Below are 13,529 nucleotides of genomic sequence, written 5' to 3'. Positions count from 1 at the left end.
TTAACCAATGCTTCAATTTCTTCAGCCTTTCCCTCTTACATCCCTACACTTGTTAAACAATGCTCAAGAGGATCGAAGTCAAGATTGACTTGACTCAACTCTTGGTTAGCATTTCAATAATGCCAATGGAACAAGCATGATAGGTAAAAGAAGGGTATTTTTTCATTTCATTCAAATTAAATACTACCCCTTGTTCACCTACTTGAAACTTAAGTTTGCCATTTTTTACATCAACAATAATACCCGTAGTTGCTAAGCATTGTCCCGACATGGCCCGCTTTTTATGCTTCTCTTGTCTCTCTTCAGAAGCCGAATTTGTTCAGGTTGGTAAAGTGGTTGAGGCTGATACTTGGTCACCTTAAACTCAACACAGATGGCTGCTCTAGAGGCAACCCCGGACGGGCTGGAGGGGGTGGTGTGTTGCGTAATAGTAAGGGGCGGCTCCTGTTCGCTTTCTCCACATTCCTTGGACATTGTACTAGTATCCAAGCTGAGGCGAAGGCCCTTCTATTTGGGGTTAACTTGTGCATTTCATGTGGATATGTGAGAGTGCAACTTGAAGTGGACTCTTTGGTGCTCGTTCCAGTCCTGCAGCGAGCAACTCACTGCCCATGGAGTATTGACACGGAAATCCGGTCCCTCCTTCAGCTGTCGTCCCATTTTGTTAGCATCTCCTATTGTTTTCGGGAAAGTAATCAAGTGGCGGATGGCTTATCTAACATTGGTTGTGATGAAGGCTGTACCAGAACCTATCATCAGTTCTCGGAATTCCCTACTCAATCTTGAGGGGCCTTTAGGCTGGACAGGATTGGCCTCCCCTCCCTTCGAAAGTGCTAAGGTACCTTGTTGCTTGGGAGTAGAACTTCCATCCCCACCCCAAGTAGCTTAATATATACGTTGTACTCCTGAGAGGAATTTATCGCTGCTGGAGAAAGAGTTAGAATGTAGCAAGTGCCATGCGAAATTTTTCTTGTATTTGGATTTGTTGGCAGGGAGTTTCATCCATTTATAAGGGGAAACTCTGCCAAAATTTCCTTAAAATAAATAAAATACTTATTTATAAAAAAAAAAGTTGCTAAGCATTGTCTATCACTCTTTGTCGTGATGGTGTATATTCTAGCCAACAACAATCAATCTTGTCAGTTTTAGACTTTCATATTTTAATGAATTTTAGCATTTTTTGAAATTCAAAATCTAGGTAATAGTTCTTTGTAAAAACTTATATAGCATTTAGAAATTAATAAAAAAAAAACAGTGAGGAGATAAATAAAGAAAGTGTTATCTTTTCATTAGAATCCATTATGCATATGAAATTGTAGTTGGAGTTGTTCTAAAGGAACTATAACCTGAAAAATTGGTCCTTGCCAAGCTAGAAAAATAAAATAGATTATAAAACTAACTTGGATATATTCAACTTGTATTTAATATGCACTTCTAAATAATCATAGTTACATGAATATAATTAATGTAATTGGGGTGTAAGTAACAATAAGAATGCCAAGATTACTATTGAGAAGGTTATTGTATATTAAGATGTTGTGTTATGGTATCCATTGAAATTTCAAGACTTGGGAACAAAATGGATATATTTCCAAATGTATTCAGCATTAAATCTGGTGATGTTGAAGATTAAATTACTGTTTTGGTGAGAGGATAACTGTTGATGGTTTTCAAGTTTTCAAATATATGTTTTAATTATACATGTCGCTTGGTAGGGTGTTAGGAAATTGTTTAATTTTTTTAGGCAAGTTTCTTGTTTTGTGTGCAAATAACTAGTTTCTTAATTTTTTTAGTTACTTGAACTAGTTGTCAAGTTATTTGTTATGTTTATGAGTTCAGGGATTAGAAGTTATTTCTTATTATATATGAGATTAGCAATTAGAAATTATTTCATGTTATTACTTAGGTGTTAGTAAAGAAATTTAAATTATAAATAGGTGGGTATTGACAAAATACGAGTGGCATATAAGGGCGATATGTAACCTTATACATGGGGTGAGAAAAAACATTCGGGAGATGAGAGATGATATGCAAGAGTTTGGGTTTGGATTCAAATTGTATTATTGTATAAGGCTTTTCTCTCATAATAAATAACGGATTTTCTCTCTATGGATGTAGGCTCAATGATAATGTTGAACTCAATTAAATCTTATGTGTTGTTTATCTTTTTGTGCTTGTAGTTTGTTTGTCATTAAATTATTGTATTCTTGATGCCTCATTAGTTATTTGTTCCATGTTTGGATCCCAACAAACTAGTATCCGAGCGAGATTCGTAACTTGGTCTTAGTTGACTATTGAGATCAAGTAGGTTGTTGGATATTACCTATTGAACAATTTAATGGGTGATATATTTGTTTCAAGAGTTTGGTAAGAAGTATTGAAGGTGAAGAATGAAAAGTGGGAAAACATAGAGATACTTGATGGTAAATCTAAATAGGTGATTCAAGGATCAAGAAAAAGGTAAAATCCAATGTTGATTTTTGGACACGAATTGGTGGAAACTTTCTCACAACTCTAACAAGTGATACTTCATCCAAATGGTTTTAGATTAAGGTTATATTCTTCGAGTGGTGTAGCATGTGTCCCAGAGAAATAAAGAGATCTAATTTTCAAGTGTCAAAAAACTATGATAGCTACAAGTTTTATATTGAAGGTGGAGTTTTGGAAATCACGGATGGCGAGACAGTCTTGAAAATGAGAAAAAATATGATGATTTTATCACTTAGTTGCCTCAATAGTTACAAATAAAGAAGGGAATTCTGATATTGCAAATGGTGATAAAAAAAATCCTATGAAGGAAGATGGTGAATTGAGGCACCTTCTCATGAGTCAATAGAAAGTTAGACTCGAGGTACACATGTTTATTTGTCGATTAAATCAATTGAGTGTCAGGATTGTATTGATTCTGATGTATAGTTGGGTACCATATTATTTAGTAGTTGAAGGCAAGTGGTTGTCAAATGGAATATTCGCCAAAGTGAATATTTGTTAGGAAATTGATTTAATTTCTTTTCAATAGGTTTCTTATTTTGTGTGCAAGTAACTAGTTTTCTAATTGTTTAGTTATTTGGAGTAGTTGTCAAGTTATTTTCTATTTGTACGAGTTTAGAAATTATTTTCTATTCTGTATGAGAATAAGAATTAGCAATTATTTCCTATTATTATTTGGGTGTTGACCAAGTAATGTAAATCATAAATAGATGAGGGTTGGCATACTACAAAATGGTACACAAGGGTAACATACAGCCTTATACCTGGGGTAAGAGAGAAATCTTGGGAGATGAGAGATGGTATACAAGAATTTGGGTTGGGATTCAAATTGTGTTTTTGTATAGGGCTTTCCTCCTATAATTAAGAACGAATTTTCTCTCCATGGACATAGACTCAATGATGGAGTCGAATCACGTTAAATCTTATGTGTCGTTTATCTTTTATACTTGTAATTTATTTATCATTAAATTGTTATATTATTGATATCTCAATAGTCATTTGTTTTGTGCTTAGATCCCAACAGAGGTCTAGGCTAACTCATAAGATCCAATATCTAGAACCACTAAACTTTTTGAAAAAGAAGACCTAGTGCCAAATTGTAATGGGTTTTGGTAGTCAATAGGTATCTATGATACTTTCATAATGTTTACTTGCAAATTGTCAGTTAAATTTATGGTTTATGTGACAATAAGTACACAATAAATCAAAAATAAATTTGATTAAAAAGTTCAATTAACATTTTCAAACAAGAAATAAACATTGAAGAATTTCACATTTGAGACTTAAAAACTGTATTTGCCGGGGAGAGGGGTTGGGTTGGGTGGTTCGAGGGAATGGAATATAAGTGAGAGGTCCGGATTCAAACCCCCATGCTTACACTCAAAAAAAAAAAAAAAAAAAAACAGAAGTTTCTGTGCCAATTAATTATATTTTGTCCAAAACCTTCATCTACATCCAATATTTAAGCTTGAGTGTTTCAAATTTCTCCACTTTCTAACTACTCTAAGGGCCTGCTGAGTAGTTAACATGCATTTGGAATTCTCAAAACGCTATTAGCAGTCAGTGGACTATTTTGATTTCCCTTAGAAAGAGCCTTCTTAAAAAAAAAAAAAAAAAAGACCTTAATTAAGCTTTTATCACTCTTTGGCTCATTCCACACCAAACAGTTCTCGAATTTGTTGAAATGATCATTGAATCTAAGACTGGCAATTAATATCAACAACCTTTGACTCTTAAAAGATAATAAAAATCATCTAATCTTTTTCCCTTATCTTTTTTTGACAAAGTCATCCTTTGTAGGGCTTGGCATGTGTGTTTCCTCGCTAAACACGTAGAGTGGGAAGCAAATCGTAGAAGTCTTTGGTCCTTATAGAAAACAAAAATTATGCTCCACAGAGATGATTGTGACGACAGTAATATCTAGAAAGAGCAACCACGTCTTCTCCTTTCCACCTAATCCTTAAAATATTGTACTCCTGCTGACAAAAAAAATTGAATGTTGTACTCTTATATTTAAATACTTATTCAGTTAATTATACATTTTTTTAACAATTAACAACTAAAACTCCTCTTAACAGGTATCCATGTGGACACCATGTTAGTTAAACCGTTGATGAAATGGCAAAGTGATATCATATACCGTACAAAAAACTGATATCTGTCGTATTCACCCGTAATCAAGATGTTGAAACACATTTGTACGTTTCTTTCAATTAACGTCGAATCCATCATGTCAATCAATCCGAGAATGCGTAAACCCACAAGTCAAAAAATATTTATCCAAAATGCTTTCACCAACTCAGTTTGAAATTACCTAAAAAAAATGAGTGTGAAAAACTTTATCCAAGTTAGGAATTTCACACTAAGTTTTTTTTTCTAAATTACGTATTTTCTTCTGTCTTCTTTGGCCAAATTCTTGCCCAAGCAACAATTTAGTCTCATATTTATTTTTGTATTTATTTCATCTGTTTCCCAATAGTTTAAGGGCCACGACAGATGAATAATAACTTCCCCTGCTAATCAATTTCTGCATTTAAAGAGGCCTCCTCGTGGTGTTAATGTAGAGATTTTTTATGGAAAAATGTAATTTGGTTTTCAATATTTGGTTTATGTGCCAAATTGATCTCTAATATTTCGGTTAAAATAAATTTAATCCTCAAAGGTTGTGATTTTGGCACACTAATCTTCATTCTCATGTAATAATTAAATTTGTTGGCATATTAAATCAAAGCTCAAAATTAGAAATTTTCATATTATTATTTAGTAGTGTTTTCGTTAAGTTAGAGTTTTAGTAATTTTATTGGAGTTAAATTATGGTAGTTTTACTATTTAGGAATTATTATCTTATTAGAAAATTTCTTGTAGTGTAAGACTTGTTTATCAAGTAATTTAGTCTATAAATAGAGAGTCATATTATTGTATTTAGTTGCGAAAAGTGAAACTTTTGAGAGCCTTGTTCTTATGATGTAATTAATAAATTATTAGTGATATTATTCCTTTTCTCCCACACATATTTTTATGTGTGTAAATTGTCTCCCCTCATATTGGTTTTGTCAAATATATTCTCCCCATATTTTTTGGTTCTACAAAACTGAATCGTGGTTGAGATAAACAAATCTTCACGGCAGACAATGTAAAGTACAAAATTAATCCCAAAATTGAACTGCCACATGAAGCAACCAAGCTGCGCCATTTAAAACTAAAATTCAACCCAGCCTTGTATTTGAAAAATTATTGTAATTTTCTGTTCTGCTGGATCAAAAAATTATAACCATTAGCACTTTTATTGTATAACTATCATATCATCTCCTAAAATATTAAAACATTTTGAATGATAGTCATCTTCAAATAAATCTTTTTCACGAATGATGTTTCCTCAGTTAAAAAAAAAAAAATGTTTCCTCAATACAACCGGGTAAACGACCTAAAAAGTTGTCTATTCTTCAACATTTGATTTCCTTCTTTTATCCCTTAAAAATCAGATTCTCTGCTCAATTTAATGCTTAAACTTTCCTGGCAAATAAAAGAGGTTAACCAAGCAGAATTGATCCTGGTACAGCTATTTACATTCCTTCAGGAAACTTGAGCTTTTTTACTAAAACAATTCACTATATGATAATTGCAAAATACTTAATGAACTTCATTGAATAACTTCTCACAAAATTATTACACTATATTAGAATAGGAGTTCCACGAAAAGGACTTGTAATTTGAACCATGGACAAAAGTTTAAGGACCAAAATCAATTGAAAATGAAAGTATTAAAAATTAAAATAAACTAAAAGCTTGGAGACTAAATAAATCTTCTGATAACCGTTTTACAATTAAAGAAATATTCACCAAAATATGTTTTTAAAACCCTACACTATATCAACTTTTTAATAAAATTAGAAAAGTAATAGGCCAAAGTGGTTCAAGGGCTACGTGTGGTCAATGGTTTGTCAAAAATGAAATGGATTGATCATGCCAATTTAAAGTATTAGGCCAAAAAAACTTGCCAATTTCTGCAAAGAAATAGAATAGTTCAATAATAGCTAAAGCTGATTGAGTGAATGCTTTCGACGGTTTACGTTAGACCTTGCATACTTAATTTTGTTTATCTTACACTTCTGTAGCCGTCAAATGCTGAAAAATTCTATGATGACTTTCTCCAGAACAAAACACAGAAACAGAAACAAAAAAGTCCACGTTGACCTTTTCAAAGAAAAAAGAAGAAAGAAAACTTCTACCTGAGTAGGTAAAGGGCAAAATCCAGAAAAAGAAAACACAAAAAGTAGGAAAATTTCCACAATGGTTAGGTCTTGAATCAATATTTTCAATTTGGTATGTGATGTAGAGTATGCACCTGAAATAGTCTTAATTACCGATTTTGAGATCTCGTCTTAATTACTGATACAACCGTGTGATTAAAATGGCAAGAGAGGTGGAAAAAGAGAACAAACTTCTATGCCATTTAATCTTTTGCATAATTTCCAATTTGTTATCTGAATTCAATTTTTTCCTAGATTTCCATCTAAAGCAAAACAGTAAACTCGATGTACATGACTTGAGTTCGTATTAGAAGCAAGTTTTGATTAAGTAATTAACTTTCAATCATTCTTAGGACCTAACTGTTGTCCTTTACTGTTTAAAATACATTGATGGTCAAGGTGCCAATTGTTTGGATTCAATGGGAAAAAGTAAAATTATTGCACACTTTTGTTGGTTAAAGTGATTTTAATACTATCTAAAAGCCCTACAACCGAAAGACACCTATTCTCCTCAAGTCTCTCCATTCTTGAACCCTTAGCACATTTACCCACTTAAACACACGCAAATGGTGCCAATTAAAGGATACTCGATTCTTTTGGTGACAAAAACCTTGTGATTTTTATGAATGGTGTAATGATGTTAGTAGGGAAGGTAGCAGTTGATATGAATACCTAAATATGGATGATGGCATATAGAAGGATGTCAAGAACATCGTGCTCGAATGACTGCTAGGTTCGAGAAGTTGTTCAAAGTAATGTTGAGATCATAAAAGGCGAAATGTTAATACCGTTTTCTTAATTGTTAATGTTGCCATTTGCTCATGTGGAACGAATAAAATGCTTCTGCTTTTCATTTTAATTACAATTTTTTCCAAAAAAAAAAGGGTGCAACATGTAAATTCAATGAACAATTTTTTTTTTTTTTGGTGTAATTCACATGATCAAAATATCAAGAGTGATATTAACAAAATAGTGGAGTTTCATTAACACTTCCGCTTTGAAATTTATTAAATTTTTAGCATACAGGCCGCCAGAGAAATTTAAGAATAGAATTTGCTTGTAAAAGGCTAATTGGATAAACTGGAAACTAAGTTATACCATTATTTGGTGGTATTTTGGTTGAAGTTGAACGTCTCATCAGAACCTAGGAATTTCTTCGCAACATGAATTTGAGCGTTTATCAGAACCTAGGAATTGCTCCCAATTCATGTTAATGTCAATTGTTTTGGCAATTCTTTGACTTGAATTTCACTACTCTGACAGCCTGCTGCGTGGTTAGCATGCGTGCATGTAGGTATATGAATGGATCGAATCTTAATCAAATCAAATCCAGCCTCAATATACTTAAATAGTGTTTGGATTTAATTTCTCAAAGATATAAGTTATAATCTTCTTCTTCTTCTTTTTTTTTTTTTGACAAAGTCATCCTATGTAGGATTTGGTACGAGTCTCTATCTAAATGATTATAATCCAACCATGCTCAAGTCGGTCACCCATTTATTCTGCGAGCCTTAAAAATCTATTTAAACTGTGCAACATGGTTGTCGAAGCTTAATTTTTATAAGACTTGCAGAACCAACATTTCTTGAACTGGCATTGAGTACAATCAAGAATAACATCTAGTTACTTAAATTAACTGGAGCCAAGTTATCAAAGCTTTTAATGACACATGCCTACGTTTCTGTCTTTGAAATAGTTTGTACAGCAATTAATAATAATAATAATAATAATAATAATAATAATAACAATAGTAATAGCAGCAGCAGCAGCAACAACAACAACAATTCTTTCTTTAATTTTAGTGCGCAATGTTTTTGCTTTTAAATGTTTTATCCTGAAATTATGACTCCGTTTGGAAGGTGTTTTTGAAAGTAAATTTATGAAAATAGAAGAATAATACTTTTTGAAATGTAATGCATCTAATTAGGAATGATGACCAAAAAAAAGTTGATTATATTTCCTGAGAAAATTTTGCATAAATTTCTGATTCAAACAGAGCTTATAATTCTCTCACCCATTTCTATTCTAAGACTTCAGAATCTCTTTAAATTGAAAAGCATACTTGTGGAACTTTAATGATTGTGTGACTTGTAAAATCAAGAATTATCTATACACTTCAATGCCGTGTGCGTACCAAAAAAATTGATTCCAACTACTAAAACGACATTCACAAACATACATAGTCGTTACGCTGTGATATATTGATGCGTTACATGGAAATCATAGCAATACCTACTTCGTTTCTTACAGTTGATTTCAAATTAATCTATCAATCCATCTATGATACAATAAGAGAATTGGTCCTATATAAAGCCGTGCGTTGAAAAGTGAGAAGCCTTGCGTTGAAGAATCTTCAAAACCAAAAAGAACAAGTCAGCTTCTTACATGTTACGCTGTGATGTATCAATGCGTTACATTTCCACACTACACAGTGCCATAATGCAACTATATAAATTGAGTGACTCTCTAAGCTCTATGAATCATCCATACTTGGAAAAGAAAAAAAGAAAAACACTTTTTCCTCTTCTCTTAAAAATTTTGCAAGGTGTAATTTTCTTCAAGATTCTTGAAACTGGTGATGGCTGTGAACAAACTTTTTGGTGCAATTTCTGCACTATCTCTACTGCTTCTTCTTTCGAGCTTTGGTTGTAAAGCACAACTTTCACCTACATTTTATGATTATACTTGCCCGAATGCTCTCACTACAATCCGTTCCACTATCCGGTCAGCGATATCGTGTGAACGGAGGTTGGCCGCGTCGTTGATTCGCCTCCATTTCCATGATTGCTTCGTGCAGGTTAGTTTACACGGTTATTTCTCAAAAAAATGATTTAAGTTACACAACATTTCATGTAGTACAGTTTACACATACATCAACTTAACTTGCTTGGTGAGTTTAGGTTTGGGATTTGTTAGTGCAAGCAATACATTTCATGCACTAAAAATAAATTTCATCCTTTATCTAACTTTGTAAGTCCATTTCAACTTGTACGCTTCATAATGCTGCCTAGCTACTCATAGGGCACTGTTGGAATTCAGATCCGCCCAGGCAGTTTAAAGTTCTCTTTCCTTTGGGTCGAATTTTTTAGGACGGGTCCGAATGCCAGCATTTCTTATTAACACATGATGGGCACGCTTGAATAATGATAAATACAATAATTTTTGTTTTCTCACCTCTCAAAATTTGAAACAAGTCTATTTTGTTGTTACTGATTTGCACCCAAAACCTTCTAAAGCTTGTATACTCCACTATTCAACTTGTACTGTTTTCGGTGGCCGCCAATGTTTACATGGGCATGGGTACGTCTTTTAACTGTTCAGAAAGGTGGAAGCCCTCTTACACATGGTGCATACTGCACAATAAGTATTGTATACTTGACCAGGTCTAAGGCAGAATAAAAGCATTATGAAGAATGCAAAAACAAAATTGGTCTACTCAAATTCAAATTATATTAAAGGATAACTAGATCTAATCCTTATAGTTAATCATTGCTAGCTCTGGTTGTGTGTGCTTAATCAAAATTGGTTCTGCCCTTTTACAGGGTTGTGATGGATCAGTTTTGCTTGATGAGACCCCTACAATTCAAAGTGAGAAGACATCAAAGGCGAATAATGATTCTGCAAGAGGTTTCAATGTTATAGAGGATGCTAAGACCGCAGTGGAGAAAATATGTCCAGGAGTTGTTTCTTGTGCAGATATTCTTGCAGTTGCTGCAAGAGATTCATCCGCTGCTGTAAGTAAAAATTTAAGTATTTAACCATTTTTTTGAAGTCTTAGAACACAAAGGGAAACCAAAATAACATGCATAAGAGTGGATTATTCACTTTAATCTTTAGCAGTATATGGAGATTTCTGTGCATTATGAAAAATTATTTATTCTCAAAGATTTTACATGGAGAAGCACAAATAAAGGCAGGAAAATTCGTAGTGAAACTAAAGCTATAATGGTTTTGCTATAAAAGCTAATGAGCAGTTGTTCTCCATCGTTTGCAGATTTTGCAAACAATTAACTAATCCGAAATGGTAAAATCTACTTTTTGGTAGAATGCAAATTGTAGCTTTTTCCCTCTTAAAAAATCTAAAATTTAGGCAAAAAAAAAAAAACAACTGAGAACATTAAAAAAAAACTGGATTTAAAAATCAGAATGTAAGATCATGTAAAATAAGTAAACCAGAACACCCTTCAGTTTTTCTCCAACTTAAAAAACATAATTTATGGGAACTTTGACAATAGAAAGTAGAACAAGATAAATGAGATGAGATTATTGGATAATTACACTATGAAAAAAAATAAACATTAGATTGTGGTTCATCATTTCCTTCACCCTTAATACTTACGATTGACAAAATATCAGGTGGGTGGTCCTTCGTGGACTGTAAAGCTTGGAAGAAGAGATTCTACCACTGCCAGTCGTTCCCTAGCAGACAGTGATCTTCCTGCTCCTTTTCACCAGCTTGATAGACTTATTACCCTATTTTCAAACAAGGGTTTTACTCCGAGGGAAATGGTTGCCCTATCAGGTAATAATTGTGTTTCTTTTCATTTTCACTTTTGGAACAACATGCAAAATCTGATTTTTATTTTGAGGGCGTGCACAAAATCAAATTTGCAAAAATTGGTAGAATATTCTTTTAGAATATTTTCCCGATGCACATTCCGAACCACTTCTATCATTTTGTATATGCAAAATAAAAACTTAGCAACCAAACGGCGTATGATTTTATTTTTCCAAAAGAGTACAGGATTTATAAACTAAATTTTTAGTTTTATTGATTGCTCCTTTATGTTTGTTAGGTTTAGGGATGGCAATGGGGGCATGCAGCCGCCCCGCGGGGGGTTGGGGAGGGGGTTGGGGCAGGGGGAATTTTTCCCCCCGTTTAGGAATGGGGCGGGGGTAATTATTTAATATATATATATGTACATAATTATATATATAATGATATTATCAATTATACTACTAATTATACATGTTTCTTAATAAAAATTATTAATTATTTATACTAAATTTATTAATACATTTATATTAAATTCCTAACTACACTTAATACAATAACACTTTTTTCTAAAAAAATACAATAATAATTTAGTGATTATATTTCTATCAAAAGTGAAAACTTGATTATTTTAGTTATATTTATTTTGTCATATTAGATTGTATTCAAATAACCTTTATTTAATTATTTTTATGAGTTTTAATTGTGAAATTACAATGAATAATAATTTGGTGATGTGTTGATATTTTAGTACTTGATTATTTACTCAGATTTAATTATAATGAAATTATATAATAAAATTTTTTAAACCCCACGGGCCACAGGTGCCCCCGCGGGGGAAGCTGGGGGCGGTGGACGGGGCGGGGACGGGGGTTGGGGGAGGTGTCCCCCGTCCCACCCCCGCCCCATTGCCACCCCTAGTTAGGTTAAAAGACCAAAAACCTTTTATTCCTTTTTCTTTGTCTGAAACGATAGACCCTATATATATTCTATACTGTGGGGGAGGGGGAATCTAAAGAGGTTCAGAGAGAAATCGGAGGGGACTGAACTACCTACCGACCTAGACGAATGCACTACACGCACTACGCACTCGTTCGGTAGCAACTGGAAGTGGCTTGCCACATTTAGTGACAAATGGTGAGAGGTAGAGTTTGAACCCTGACCTCTCACCCCACCAAGCCTTAAGGTTCTAGTGGTGGCCACTGAGCTAAACCCAGTGGTTCCAATAACCCTTTATTCGTTTAACTATTTGGATACGAAAAGTTTTAAAATGTTAGATATCAAGGGTATTTTAGTCTTTTCACATAAGTTAAAAAACATATGAAAGATGATAGTATATGAAACTAAAAGTAGAGTGTATATCCTATAGCCCTTTGGAAATTGCATTCTATAATATTTTAGGATACAAAAGTAAATAATAGTTTAACATTTTCCATTTTTCTATATGCATATTTAATATATATAGTTTTGATCCTGATAGCGATTATGGACTCGAAATTGAAATGCAGGAGCCCATACGGTAGGCCAGGCACAATGCTTTACATTCCAGCAAAGGATATATAGTAACGGAGCAGATATTGATGCAGGCTTTGCCAGCACCCGCCGTCGCCGGTGCCCACCAACCGGCAGAAATAGCAATTTGGCACCACTTGATTTGGTGACACCAAATCAATTCGACAACAACTACTACAAGAATCTTGTGCAGAAGAAAGGCCTTCTAATATCAGACCAAACCCTTTTCAATGGATCGTCAACTGATAATTTTGTTACAGAATATAGCCAAAATCCTCAAACCTTCTCTTCTGATTTTAGTGCAGCAATGATTAAAATGGGTGATTTAAGCCCCCTTACAGGTCAAGATGGGATCATTAGACGTGTTTGCAGTGCTATAAACTAGAGAGTCAACATCATTTTGGTGATGATTGATCCGATTCAGTTTTGTTTTCAGTATTACAAAATTTGTTGAGTCTCTATATGGTATAATTGTATATGAAGTCTGATTAACGTTTCTTTTGTACTCATGAGTTTTGTTTTTTTATTCTTTCATGTTGTAAGTGTTCAAAATTTTGAATAAAAGCAAAAATGCAATTGTTTTAGTGATTTTTTCTTTTTTCATTTGCTTTACTCTAGTAATTATTCTAAGTCAATGTAACGAAAGAGAGGAAACAAGAAAAAAAAACTTGTGACAACTTTGGAAATTGCCACTCAGCTATTCTTTATGAGGTCTAGCAAAGAAAAATAAAAACACTTGCGCTTGTATTGGAGGCACACACTAATCTGTATGGATTCAGCTG

The 13,529-nt window shown here is 33.3% G+C and overlaps 1 protein-coding gene across 1 annotated transcript; it reads left to right on the top strand.

Annotated features, from left to right (window-relative positions):
- The first annotated feature begins 9,258 nt into the window (after positions 1–9,258).
- LOC113715478 (lignin-forming anionic peroxidase-like) lies at positions 9,259–13,319 on the top strand. The gene is made up of 4 exons (XM_027239686.2): positions 9,259–9,537; positions 10,283–10,474; positions 11,097–11,262; positions 12,744–13,319. The coding sequence occupies exons 1-4, from the start codon at positions 9,319–9,321 to the stop codon at positions 13,130–13,132; spliced, it is 966 nt and encodes a 321-aa protein (XP_027095487.2). The 5' UTR covers positions 9,259–9,318; the 3' UTR covers positions 13,133–13,319.
- Positions 13,320–13,529: the final 210 nt, after the last annotated feature.

Source organism: Coffea arabica, chromosome 11c (genome assembly GCF_036785885.1).
Source record: "Coffea arabica cultivar ET-39 chromosome 11c, Coffea Arabica ET-39 HiFi, whole genome shotgun sequence".
NCBI lineage: Eukaryota > Viridiplantae > Streptophyta > Magnoliopsida > Gentianales > Rubiaceae > Coffea > Coffea arabica.
Note: the sequence above shows the minus strand (reverse complement) of the source record. Positions and strands in the feature narration are given on the sequence as shown.